Genomic DNA, 14,415 nt, shown 5'->3' with positions numbered 1-14,415 from the left:
AAACATAAATCAACCAAGTAACTAGTAACTAAAGTAATTGAATAAATGTAATGCAGCAAAAAGTGCAATAATCATTCTGACATGTAGAAGAGTAAAAGTATAAAATGGCATTAAATAGAAACACCTGAGTAAATTGCAAGTACCTCAAAATTGTTCTTAAGTACATTAGCAGAGTACTCGATGACGTCCACCAACGATAAAACATCAGAGAAAAAACAAAAGTCAGCCACAGTTTTACAAAGTCAAGCTCTAAAACCAGACCAAATACTCACATCTTTTACTGCAGGAAAAGTAATAATACTACAGTGTACTTTTACAAGCATTCAAAATTTACAAAAAGTACAAAAGTATAATCAGAAAAATGTTATGTACGGAAAGAAAAAATACTCGTTCTGCAGAATCATCTCTGATATTATTGATGACTGATTGTGTTGGTCAGTTTAAATCTATAATCACACATCACTAATTTTCGATGCTATTTTGTATCAATAATCTGGAGGAAGTGAAGCTGTAAAAATGTAAAGGGTTAAAAATGTTTCCCCCTGAGATGGAGCAAAAGCACAAACAATGGAAATATTTGATGAAGTACCTGAAGTGTATATTTCGATGCTGCACTCCCAGTACTTGAGTGAATGTATTTTTAAAAATTGATAGTTTTTCTTTGTTATTGTTGCTGCTTTTACTTTGAAAGCGGAAGTGGCGTCACGCGCCGCTGCTCGGTGGGAACTTGACGCAGCTGTTTAACTTTAAACTTTTATAAAAACAAACTTTTTTATTGTTTTTTTTTTAAAAAAGCGTCACTTTTTGTCGGTCAAACGTTTTCCCGCGTCTCGGAGTAATTAATTAAAATGTTTTTTAAATGTTTTTGAGTGACGTGTCAGAGCGGCGCGCGGACAGTATGCTGATGTGGCACTGGGAGACCCGCCTTCTTCTGACGCATTTCCGGGAGGCAGCTCTTCTTCTTCTTCTTCTTCCGGTACACGTAAACATGGCGCCGGCCATCCCGCTGCTCGCAGGTGGGTGATTTCACTCTGATCAAATCGAGTTGTTGTTGTTTTTGTTTTTAATGTTTACCGGAAAGTTACCGAGTTACCGGACACCGGCTGACGTCAGAGAGCAGGCACTCAGCTGTCCTCGTCTTCCGGTCTTTTAGGTTGAAGAAACATCCCGCCAAACTCAGTGTAAAATCTGATTTCTTTAGTTGATTATTTGTTTTTGGCGGATACACGAACGTCCCGAAATAAAACTTCAGACTTTCTTGGAATCCGCAGAGTCTTCTGACTCATTCGGCATCGATAAAAACCCCAATTACCGATCCGAAACGACCAAAAACCCTCCGAAAACCTCTCACAGTGTCCGCTCCGCGACCGGCTCAGGTGTGTGAAATCAGCCGTGAGCTGCAGGTAAACAGCGAAAAGCCAAAAAAGTTCTGGCTGTTTGGAGGCTGACGCGAATGCCGAATGAAAGAGTCGCTTCTGTTGGTTCAGAAAAATCTTCGGTGATGTTTCATGTGACAGGATGCTCAGCCGGTAAACACGGAAACCTTTAATTAATACAGTTCCTCTTTGGACTTCAGCTCACATCGTCTAAGAGACCTTTAAAAAACGTTGGTGACAGTTGTTTAATTTTCTTTCCTTTAAAATGTTTTGGAAATATTTCCTATTTTTTTCTTAAACTTTTGGTGATTTTAAAAATGTATATGTATAACAATTTTGACATTTTTAAAAGTTTTTTGGTAAAGTTTTTTCCTTGAATTTTTTTTTTTTTTTTTTACATGTTTTTACTTTTTATTTTTGTTTTTTTCCTTTTAAAGGTTTCGGTGATTTTTGGTGAAAACCTGCCTTTTAAATCTGGGGTTGTCAAAATAAAACACAGTTTGTTAGCCAGAAACCAAAAACATATTTTTTGAGTTTCATCATGTGCGGTGAACGTTTCATGCACGTTTGCCGAGTGACTCGGAGGCTAAAAGAAATTTGCCAAACTGAAATGTTACGGCCGCTTCACGATAATCAATAATCAGCTCTTTGTAAACTGTTGATGCTTCAGTTCGAGGATCCGATGGTACGTCTCTGCTCTGCGGGCCTCCCACCTGCCAGCAGCACCCCACCTTCACCAGGTAACATCCTCAACCTCATCTTCATCAACATCATTGCTTTGCATGCAGATAATATATAAACGTGTGTGTGTTTCAGGGACGGTCGGTCCAGCAGGTGTGTGACCTTCAGCAGAGACGGATCGCTGTTCGGCTGGTGCAACGGACACAAGTAACAAAGCCACAATTCATCCACGATTATAATAACCGTAATAACATCAGTGATATTAATAATGACAATAATAACATCAATGATAATAATAATAACAACAATAATAACATCAATGATAATAATAACAACAATAATAACATCAATGATAATAATAATAACAATAATAACATCAATGATAATAATAATAACAATAATAACATCAATGATAATAATAATAACAATAATAACATCAGTGATAACGGTAATAATAACAGTAATAATAATTATTATTCTGTTTTCATGAGGAGAATAAGCAGACGTGCGTTTTAAAAACATGACTCTGATCTGACTTGTTAACTGAACGTAAAGGGTTAATTCACTAAAAATCATTTGAGAACTCAGAGTGTGTTTGACATTTAAAGATTCAGTCTGACCGTCTGTCTGTCCCTCTGTCTCTGTCTCGTTCTGTCTCTCAGTGTCTCTGTGGTCAAATCTTCAGACGGCTCCATCGTGTCGACCTTTGACCTGCCAAAGACGTCTCTGCTGGAGTTTTCTCCTCTCAACAACATTCTGGTCACCTGGCAACCGTACAGCAGTAAGACAGGAGACAACAGGAGATGACAGGAGACGACAGGAGACAACAGGAGACAACAGGAGACATGACAGGAGACATGACAGGAGACATGACAGGAGACGACAGGAGACATGACAGGAGACATGACAGGAGACAACAGGAGACATGACAGGAGACGACAGGAGACAACAGGAGACATGACAGGAGACAACAGGAGACATGACAGGAGACGACAGGAGACAACAGGAGACATGACAGGAGACATGACAGGAGACGACAGGAGACGACAGGAGACGACAGGAGACATGACAGGAGACAACAGGAGACATGACAGGAGACATGACAGGAGACAACAGGAGACATGACAGGAGACAACAGGAGACATGACAGGAGACATGACAGGAGACATGACAGGAGACATGACAGGAGACATGACAGGAGACGACAGGAGACATGACAGGAGACATGACAGGAGACATGACAGGAGACATGACAGGAGACGACAGGAGACGACAGGAGACGACAGGAGACATGACAGGAGACGACAGGAGACATGACAGGAGACATGACAGGAGACGACAGGAGACATGACAGGAGACATGACAGGAGACGACAGGAGACATGACAGGAGACAACAGGAGACATGACAGGAGACATGACAGGAGACGACAGGAGACGACAGGAGACATGACAGGAGACGACAGGAGACGACAGGAGAAGACAGGAGACGACAGGAGACGACAGGAGACGACAGGAGACATGACAGGAGACATGACAGGAGACAACAGGAGACATGACAGGAGACAACAGGAGACATGACAGGAGACATGACAGGAGACAACAGGAGACAACAGGAGACGACAGGAGACATAACAGGAGACGACAGGAGACAACAGGAGACATGACAGGAGACAACAGGAGAGGACAGAAGACATGACAGGAGACAACAGGAGACATGACAGGAGACAACAGGAGAGGACAGGAGACATGAATGGAGACAACAGGAGAGGACAGGAGACATGAATGGAGACAACATGAGAGGACAGGAGACATGACAGGAGACAACAGGAGACATGACAGGAGACGACATGAGAGGACAGGAGACACGACAGAAGACAACATGAGAGGACAGGAGACACGACGAGAGACAACATGAGAGGACAGGAGACACGACGGGAGACAACATGAGAGGACAGGAGACACGACAGAAGACAACATGAGAGGACAGGAGACAACATGAGAGGACAAGAGACTATAAGTGATGCTGCAGTGACTTCCTGTTTACATCGCTGATTGCTGCTAATTCGACACGGCTATGTTGACACATTAGTAATGTGTGTGTGTGTGTGTGTGTCTGTCTGTGTGTGTGTGTGTGTGTGTAGAGCCTCAGGACAGCGCTCAGGGGGACGCTAACCTCCAGCTGTGGGACTTACAGAGCGGTCAGCTGATCAAAGCTTTGTATCAGAAGAAGGTGGACTCATGGTGAGGACACACTCACACACACACACACATTGCGTGCGTGTGTGTGTGTGTCATACTGCAGCTCTGTGCTGTGATTGGCTGCAGGTGTCCCAGCTGGTCTGAAGACGAAAAGATCTCAGTGAGGAGCGTCAACAACGAGCTGCACTTCTACGAGAACAACGACTTCAGTAAGTAGTCTGAGCCCAGTTCTCTTCTAGGTTGTAGACAGAACCAGGTGCAGCCTCGGTAGTAGACGGATCCCAGTTCTCTTCTAGGTTAGAGATAGAGCTCCCAGGTGGTAGACGGAGCCCGGCTGATGATGTGTTTGTGTTTTCAGGTTCGATCTCCAACAAGCTCCACATGCAGAAGGTGTCGGACTTCGTTTTGTCTCCCGGAGGTCAGCCCAGTAAGGTGAGGAGGCTCCGCCCCGGCACCTTCACAGAGACCGTCTGAGGTTTAGACCTGGTCTTGATCTTCGTTCTGTTTGTCCCCTGCAGGTCTGCGTCTACGTCCCGGGCAGTAAAGGAGCGCCCTCGTTTGTGCGCCTGTACCAGTACCCGGTGCTGGGAGGAGCCTCCGCGGCGCTCGCCAACAAGAGCTTCTTCAAGGCCGACAGAGTCACCATGATGTGGAATAAGAAAGGTGAGAGAGTCCTGGAGGTCCTGGAGGTCCTGGAGGTCCTGGAGGATGCAGACGATGAATGTGTAATGTCCTCGTTAATGTAACTATAAGGTTGTTAACAATGAGCGTCTCTTTCAGCCTCAGCAGTTCTGGTGACGGCGAGCACTGAGGTGGACAAAACCGGAGCGTCTTATTACGGCGAGCAGACGCTGCATTACCTCGCCGTGAACGGAGAGACGGCTCTGGTCCAATTGCGTGAGTCTCTGAGTCCAAACATCCCATAATACATGATGCATGACATAGTCAAACTTCAGACTGCGGAGCACCCTGTGGACACTTACTGTTGATTATTAATCATTGATAATTGATAAGTTTTGCTCTGTAGTGTCATCAGATCATTAAACGGTGTATCATAACTGTGATATCAGAAATGGTAACTTTTTGAATCCGGATATTTCGGCTGCTGAGGATCAGACGCCGCGCTCGTCTCCGAACCAATCAGGCGCCGACGTTTCCGTTTTGTCTCTGTGTCACAGCGAAGAACGGTCCCATCTACGACGTGGCGTGGAGTCCAAACTCTGCAGAGTTCTGCGTGGTGTACGGCTTCATGCCCGCAAAGACCACCGTCTACAACCTCAAGTGTGACCCCGTCTTCGACTTCGGGACCGGACCACGAAACGCTGCCTACTACAGGTGAGGACGCACCTGTCCTACAGGTGACGACACACACCTGTCCTACAGGCGGGGACGCACCTGTCCTACAGGTGAGGACTCACACCTGTCCTACAGGTGTGAGTCCTCATAGGTGTGAGGATGACTGAGGAGGTGTGAGGATGAATGAGGAGGTGTGAAGATGACTGAGGAGGTTTCAGGATGACTGAGGAGGTGTGAGGAGGTGTGAGGAGGTGTTATCAGACTGAGCGTCTCCTGACGGTGTTGTCCCTCCTGCTGTCAGTCCTCAGGGGCATGTCCTGGTCCTAGCGGGCTTTGGGAACTTGCGTGGACAGATGGAGGTCTGGGATGTCAAGAAGTACAAACAGGTGAAGAAGAAGAAACATTGAACACGGACGGACTCAGTCAGGGTCTGGAAAGTTTTGGAAAGTTTTGTAATTAATTTTCACAAACCTGTCGAATGAACATGATGTGTTCAAGGACCGTCAGAAAAGTACAAATCCAACAATGAGTGTTTGATTGTAGTAGTGAAGTACAATAGCGTTATTGCAGCAGCAGTAGCAGTAGTATTGTAGTATTGTAGTATTATAGTGCAACAGTAACAGTAGTATTAAAGTAGTAGTATTGTAGTATAAGTAATATTGTAGTAGTAGTATAGTATTTTTGCAGTAATATAACCTGTCAGAGACTGTGAGGCTTTCAGCACCGTCTTGGTCCTCCCCTGTTTCCCCTGTCTCCCCTGTCTCACCTGTCTCTGTCTCACCTGTCTCTGCCTCTCCTGTTTCACTTGTCTCTGTCTCTCCTGTCTCCGCTGTCTCAGCTTTCCCTCCTGTCTCTGCTGTCTCAACTGTCTCTGCTGTCTCTCCTGTCTCACCTGTCTTACCTGTCTCTGTCTTCTGTGTCACCTGTCTCTGTCTCTCCTGTCTCACCTGTCTCTGTCCCTCCAGGTGTCCAAACCTCAGGCTCCGGATGCCACACATTTCTCCTGGTGTCCAGACGGCGAGCACATCGTCACGGCGACGTGCTCGCCGCGGCTGCGAGTCAGTAACGGTTATAAGATCTGGCACTACACGGGCTCCGTGCTGCACAGGTGGGAGGCGGCGGCCGGCGGCGAGCTGTGGGAGGTCCTCTGGCAGCCGTTCCCCGACGGCGGCTTCCCAGAGCGACCCGTCAGGTACCAGGCAGTGCCCAGCGAGATGGGGACCACTCAGGCCCCGCCCACGCAGGCGTACCGCCCACCTGCCCTGAGACATCTGCCGGCCACGCCCAGCGCCAAACTGGTGAGGACAAGTTTGACCCAAAACACAAACACTGATTTACAAACTCCAGTTCTGATGAAGGTGGGACATTGTGTCAAACGTAAATAAAAACAGAATAGAGGGATCTGCGAATCCTTTTCAACCGAAATTCAACTGAAGACACCACGAAGACAAGATATCTAATGTTCAAACTGATAAACTTTATCGTTTTTTTGCAAATATTCACTCATTTTGAATTTGATGCCTGCAGAACGTTCTAAAAAAGCCGGGACAGGGGCAACAAAAGATCGGGAAAGTTGAGGAATGCTCAGAGAACACCAGTTTGGATCGTTCCACAGGTGAACTGGTTAACTGGAAACAGGTGAGCGTCATGATTGGGTATAAAAGAAACATCCCCAAAAGGCTCAATCGTGCACAAACAAGTCGTGAACATCTGCGTGAGCCAATAGGCCAACAGTTTATCAACAACGTTTCTCAACGTACACTTGCAAGGAATCTAGGGATTTCATCGTCTACAGCGCATAATATCATCGAAAGATTCAGAGAGTCCGGAGAAGTGTCTGCACATAAGCGGCAAGGCCGAAAACCAACACTGGTGACCTTCGACCCCTCAGGCGGCACTGCATTAAAAACTGACATCATTCTGTGAAGGGTATCACCACGTGGGCTCAGGAACACTTCGGAAATCCATCGTCCGTTAACACAGATCGTCTCGACATCGACACGTGCAGGTTCAAACTCTACACTGCAAAGCCAAAGATCAACAACACCCGGAAACGCTTCTCTGGGCCGAGCTCACCTGAGATGGACTGAAGCAAGGTGGGAAAGTGTGCTGTGGACTGAGGAGTCCACATTTCAGACTGTCTTTGGAAATCATGGACGTCGTGTCCTCCGGGACAAAAAGGAAAAGGACCATCCAGACTGTTATCAGCGCAAAGTTCAAAAGCCAGCATCTGTGATGGTGTGGGGGTGTGTTCGTGCCCATGGCATCATGGGTAACTTTTACATCTGTGAAGGCACCGTTAATGCTGAAAGGCACATACAGGTTTTGGAGCAACATGTGCTGCCATCCACGCAACGTCTTTTTCAGGGACGTCCCTGCTTATTTCAGCAAGACAACACTAAGCCACATTCTGCAGGTGTGACAGCAGCGCGGCTTCGTAGTAAAAGACCGCGGGTACGAGACCGGCCTGCCTGCAGTCCGGACCCGTCTCCCACTGAAAATGTGCGGCGCATTATGAAGCGCAAAATACGACAACGGAGACCCCGGACTGTTGAGCAACTGGAGTCGTACATCAACAAGAATGGGAAATAATTCCACCTACAAAGCTTCAACAGCTAGTGTCCTCAGTTCCCAAACGCTTACAGAGTGTCATTAAAGGAAAGGTGGCGTAACGCAGAGGTAAACACGGACCGTCCCGGCTTCTCTGGAACGTTCTGCAGGCATCAAATTCAAAATGAGTGAATGTTTGCAAAAAACAACAAAGTTTATCAGTGTGAACATTATATGTCTTCGTAGTATATGCAGTTGAATTTAGGTTGAAAAGGATTCTGTTTTTATTTACATTTGACACAACGTCCCAACTTCAGTGGAACTGGAGTTTGTATTAAGAACAAACAAACAAACACTGATTTAATAAAAACAAACACTGACTTTATAAAAACAAACAAACACTGACTTTATAAAAACAAACAAACACTGTCTTTATAAAAACAAACACTGACTTTATAAAAACAAACAAACACTGATTTAATAAAAACAAACACTGACTTTATAAAAAAAAACAAACACTGACTTTATAAAAACAAACAAACACTGTCTTTATAAAAACAAACACTGACTTTATAAAAACAAACAAACACTGATTTAATAAAAACAAACACTGACTTTATAAAAAGATCAAGAACCTAAAGAAGGTGACAACCAATCAGATGTCTCCGTTAGATCCCTCCATACTGATAGTAACAGAGTGTGAGTGGACGCTGTGATTGGTCAGAATCAGGGTCCTGCACACAGCAGTTTCCAGGCCTGGAAAAGTTTTTGAAATTTAGTTTCACAAAGCGGTATAATAACACACGATGTGTTCAAGGACTGTCAGAAAATTTCTAAAAGCCAACGATAATTTTTACAGTTTCTGTCTGACGAATGAGCTCATTTGGGGAATTTCAAAGAAAACAAAACTGCAAAAATGTTTTTCTCAAATCACTAATTTTTTTAAAAGGAAAAAATGACAAATATTTTTGCTTTTAACATATTTATATTTTAAATAACTAAAATAACTTTATAAAAACAAACAAACACTGATTTAATAAAAACAAACACTGATTTAATAAAAACAAACAAACACTGATTTAATAAAAACAAACAAACACTGACTTTATAAAAACAAACAAACACTGACTTTATAAAAACAAACACTGATTTAATATAAACAAACACTGACTTTATAAAAACAAACACTGATTTAATATAAACAAACAAACACTGACTTTATAAAAACAAACAAACACTGACTTTATAAAAACAAACACTGACTTTATAAAAACAAACAAACACTGACTTTATAAAAACAAACACTGATTTAATAAAAACAAACACTGACTTTATAAAAACAAACACTGACTTTATAAAAACAAACACTGACTTTATAAAAACAAACAAACACTGATTTAATAAAAACAAACACTGACTTTATAAAAACAAACAAACACTGACTTTATAAAAACAAACAAACACTGATTTAATAAAAACAAACACTGACTTTATAAAAACAAACAAACATTGACTTTATAAAAACAAACAAACACTGATTTAATATAAACAAACACTGACTTTATAAAAACAAACAAACACTGACTTTATAAAAACAAACACTGACTTTAAAAAAACAAACACTGACTTTATAAAAACAAACACTGACTTTATAAAAACAAACAAACACTGACTTTATAAAAACAAACAAACACTGATTTAATAAAAACAAACACTGACTTTATAAAAACAAACAAACATTGACTTTATAAAAACAAACAAACACTGATTTAATATAAACAAACACTGACTTTATAAAAACAAACAAACACTGACTTTATAAAAACAAACACTGATTTAATAAAAACAAACACTGACTTTATAAAAACAAACACTGACTTTATAAAAACAAACAAACACTGATTTAATAAAAACAAACACTGACTTTATAAAAACAAACAAACACTGATTTAATATAAACAAACAAACACTGACTTTATAAAAACAAACACTGACTTTATAAAAACAAACAAACACTGACTTTATAAAAACAAACAAACACTGATTTAATAAAACAAACAAACACTGATTTAATATAAACAAACAAACACTGACTTTATAAAAACAAACACTGACTTTATAAAAACAAACAAACACTGACTTTATAAAAACAAACAAACACTGATTTAATAAAAACAAACAAACACTGATTTAATATAAACAAACAAACACTGACTTTATAAAAACAAACACTGACTTTATAAAAACAAACAAACACTGACTTTATAAAAACAAACAAACACTGATTTAATAAAAACAAACACTGATTTAATAAAAACAAACAAACACTGACTTTATAAAAACAAACAAACACTGACTTTATAAAAACAAACAAACACTGACTTTATAAAAACAAACACTGACTTTATAAAAACAAACAAACACTGATTTAATAAAAACAAACAAACACTGATTTAATATAAACAAACACTGATTTAATAAAAACAAACAAACAAACACTGATTTAATAAAAACAAACACACACTGATTTAATAAAAACAAACAAACACTGACTTTATAAAAACAAACAAACACTGACTTTATAAAAACAAACAAACACTGACTTTATAAAAACAAACACTGATTTAATATAAACAAACACTGACTTTATAAAAACAAACACTGATTTAATATAAACAAACAAACACTGACTTTATAAAAACAAACAAACACTGACTTTATAAAAACAAACACTGACTTTATAAAAACAAACAAACACTGACTTTATAAAAACAAACACTGATTTAATAAAAACAAACACTGACTTTATAAAAACAAACACTGATTTAATAAAAACAAACAAACGCTGATTTAATATAAACAAACACTGATTTAATAAAAACAAACAAACACTGATTTAATATAAACAAACACTGATTTAATAAAAACAAACAAACAAACGCTGATTTAATAAAAACAAACACACACTGATTTAATAAAAACAAACAAACACTGACTTTATAAAAACAAACAAACACTGACTTTATAAAAACAAACAAACACTGACTTTATAAAAACAAACACTGATTTAATATAAACAAACACTGACTTTATAAAAACAAACACTGATTTAATATAAACAAACAAACACTGACTTTATAAAAACAAACAAACACTGACTTTATAAAAACAAACACTGACTTTATAAAAACAAACAAACACTGACTTTATAAAAACAAACACTGATTTAATAAAAACAAACACTGACTTTATAAAAACAAACACTGACTTTATAAAAACAAACACTGATTTAATATAAACAAACACTGATTTAATAAAAACAAACAAACAAACACTGATTTAATAAAAACAAACACACACTGATTTAATAAAAACAAACAAACGCTGATTTAATAAAAACAAACAAACGCTGATTTAATAAAAACAAACACTGATTTAATAGAAACAAACAAACACTGATTTAATAGAAACAAACACACACTGATTTAATAAAAACAAACACACACTGATTTAATAAAAACAAACACACACTGATTTAATAAAAACAAACAAACGCTGATTTAATAAAAAAAAACAAACGCTGATTTAATAAAAACAAACACTGATTTAATAGAAACAAACAAACACTGATTTAATATAAACAAACACTGATTTAATAAAAACAAGCACTGAGTTAATAAAAACAAACAAACACTGATTTAATAAAAACAAACAAACACTGATTTAATAAAAACAAACAAACACTGATTTAATATAAACAAACACTGACTTTATAAAAACAAACACTGACTTTATAAAAACAAACACTGACTTTATAAAAACAAACACTGATTTAATATAAACAAACACTGATTTAATAAAAACAAACAAACAAACACTGATTTAATAAAAACAAACACACACTGATTTAATAAAAACAAACAAACGCTGATTTAATAAAAACAAACAAACGCTGATTTAATAAAAACAAACACTGATTTAATAGAAACAAACAAACACTGATTTAATAGAAACAAACACACACTGATTTAATAAAAACAAACACACACTGATTTAATAAAAACAAACACACACTGATTTAATAAAAACAAACAAACGCTGATTTAATATAAACAAACACTGATTTAATAAAAACAAACAAACACTGATTTAATATAAACAAACACTGATTTAATAAAAACAAGCACTGAGTTAATAAAAACAAACAAACACTGATTTAATAAAAACAAACAAACACTGATTTAATAAAAACAAACACTGATTTGACCGAGAGTCCTGGAAAAGTCCTGGAAAAGTGAGAGCTGTGTCTGAGGATGATGACACTGTGTTTAACCCCATGTTGTCAGCACGAGGAGGAGCCGCCTCAGAACCAGCGGCCGGCTGAGAGGAGTCTCTCCAAATCAGCTCTGAAGAACCAGAAGAAACGGGAGGCCAAGAAAGCCGCCAAACAGGTGAGCTGATGTCGGCCAATCAGACGGGTCCGCGGTCAGCCGCTGGCTTCCTGTCGGTCAGCGGAGCCGGCAGCTGATTGGCTCAGATTCATGGTGACAAATCTGTGTTTGAGTTATTAAAAATGTTCATAACCTAACCCTCACTCCGCAGGAGGCGAAGGCCGAACCTGAACCCCCATCTGACCCCGCCCCCGTCAGAAACAGCCAATCAGAGCCTAGCTGCGGCGACCCCGAAACTGACAAGAAGATCAAGAACCTAAAGAAGGTGACAACCAATCAGATGTCTCCGTTAGATCCCTCCATACTGATAGTAACAGAGTGTGAGTGGACGCTGTGATTGGTCAGAATCAGGGTCCTGCACACAGCAGTTTCCAGGCCTGGAAAAGTTTTTGAAATTTAGTTTCACAAAGCGGTATAATAACACACGATGTGTTCAAGGACTGTCAGAAAATTTCTAAAAGCCAACGATAATTTTTACAGTTTCTGTCTGACGAATGAGCTCATTTGGGGAATTTCAAAGAAAACAAAACTGCAAAAATGTTTTTCTCAAATCACTAATTTTTTTTAAAGGAAAAAATGACAAATATTTTTGCTTTTAACATATTTATATTTTAAATAAATAAAAATAAAAGTCACAAAAAAAATCGAAAGAAACAAACAAAAAAACGCCACACGCAACTGTTTAATTAAAAAATTGCCAAAAATTTTAAAGAAAACAAAAGATCCCTTTGAGTGTCCTCCCCTGTGATTGGTCAGTGTGTCCTGCCCTGTGATTGGTCAGTGTGTCCTGCCCTGTGATTGGTCAGTGTGTCCTGCCCTGTGATTGGTCAGTGTGTCCTGCCCTGTGATTGGTCAGTGTGTCCTGCTCTGTGATTGGTCAGTGTCCTGCTCTGTGATTGGTCAGTGTGTCCTGCCCTGTGATTGGTCAGTGTGTCCTGCTCTGTGATTGGTCAGTGTGTCCTGCTCTGTGATTGGTCAGTGTCCTGCTCTGTGATTGGTCAGTGTGTCCTGCCCTGTGATTGGTCAGTGTGTCCTGCTCTGTGATTGGTCAGTGTGTCCTGCTCTGTGATTGGTCAGTGTGTCCTGCTCTGTGATTGGTCAGTGTGTCCTGCTCTGTGATTGGTCAGTGTGTCCTGCTCTGTGATTGGTCAGTCGTGTGTGTTTCTGTCTCAGAAGCTGAAGGCGATCGAGGAGCTGAAGGAGCAGCAGGCGGCGGGGAAAGTTCTGCAGAAGAACCAGGTGATTATTGATGATTGATCATTTGATCAGCTGTGAGTGTGTGTGTGTGTGTGTGTGTGTGTGTGTGTGTGTGTGTGTGTGTGTGTGTGTGTGAGAGGCTGGTGTGTAACAGGTGTGTGTGTTTGTTTCAGCTGGAGAAGGTGCAGAAGGAGGAGCAGCTGCTGAGGGAGCTGGAGGAGCTGCAGATCTGACTCTAGGAGGTGCCGCAGGAGCTACGGGCCACGCCCCCTCAACAAAATGACAGTTTGACTTACAAGGAACTGTGTGTGTGTGTGTGTGTGTGTGTGTGTGTGTGTGTGTGTGTGTGTAGCCCAGTTGCTATGCAACATCTGTACAGATGCTGAAGCCTTTGATAGTATTCCTTTCAGAATAAAAGCCTCCTCAGTTCTGATTGGATCAGACTAATAAAGTTTGTTATTGGGTGGCTTTGTCAGCCGTCTGAAGATTCAGCCAAATATCCCAGGGTTCATATGGTCATGGAAAACCTGGAAAAGTCATGGAATTTCAAAAATTCCAACCTTCTGTTTTAACAATTTCTGAAAATAATCACCAAAAATAAATACAAAATCATAAACCATTTCTTTTATTTGAAATCACAAAAAATGTAAAACTTTCCAAAAAT

At 40.0% G+C, this 14,415-nt stretch overlaps 1 protein-coding gene across 1 annotated transcript; it reads left to right on the top strand.

The window, feature by feature from the left end:
• The first annotated feature begins 927 nt into the window (after positions 1-927).
• eif2a (eukaryotic translation initiation factor 2A) lies at positions 928-14,189 on the top strand. Its single transcript, XM_088078391.1, has 16 exons — positions 928-1,016; positions 2,047-2,116; positions 2,193-2,264; positions 2,720-2,838; positions 4,200-4,299; positions 4,384-4,466; positions 4,616-4,689; positions 4,776-4,920; positions 5,038-5,154; positions 5,436-5,592; positions 5,855-5,939; positions 6,519-6,851; positions 12,450-12,554; positions 12,706-12,819; positions 13,728-13,793; positions 13,925-14,189. The coding sequence occupies exons 1-16, from the start codon at positions 989-991 to the stop codon at positions 13,982-13,984; spliced, it is 1,728 nt and encodes a 575-aa protein (XP_087934517.1). The 5' UTR covers positions 928-988; the 3' UTR covers positions 13,985-14,189.
• The last annotated feature ends 226 nt before the right edge of the window (positions 14,190-14,415 follow it).

This window comes from Plectropomus leopardus, chromosome 6 (assembly GCF_026936395.1).
Source record: "Plectropomus leopardus strain MGB_pleo_1.0 chromosome 6, ASM2693639v1, whole genome shotgun sequence".
NCBI classification, from domain to species: Eukaryota; Metazoa; Chordata; class Actinopteri; order Perciformes; family Serranidae; genus Plectropomus; species Plectropomus leopardus.
Note: the sequence above shows the minus strand (reverse complement) of the source record. Positions and strands in the feature narration are given on the sequence as shown.

Coding starts and splice junctions, on each gene's coding strand:
- eif2a (XM_088078391.1), top strand. CDS start 989: ATGGCGCCGGCCATCCCGCTGCTCGCAG. Junction 4,467..4,615: donor CTACGAGAACAACGACTTCA/GTAAGTAGTCTG, acceptor TTGTGTTTTCAG/GTTCGATCTCCAACAAGCTC. Junction 13,794..13,924: donor AAGTTCTGCAGAAGAACCAG/GTGATTATTGAT, acceptor TGTTTGTTTCAG/CTGGAGAAGGTGCAGAAGGA.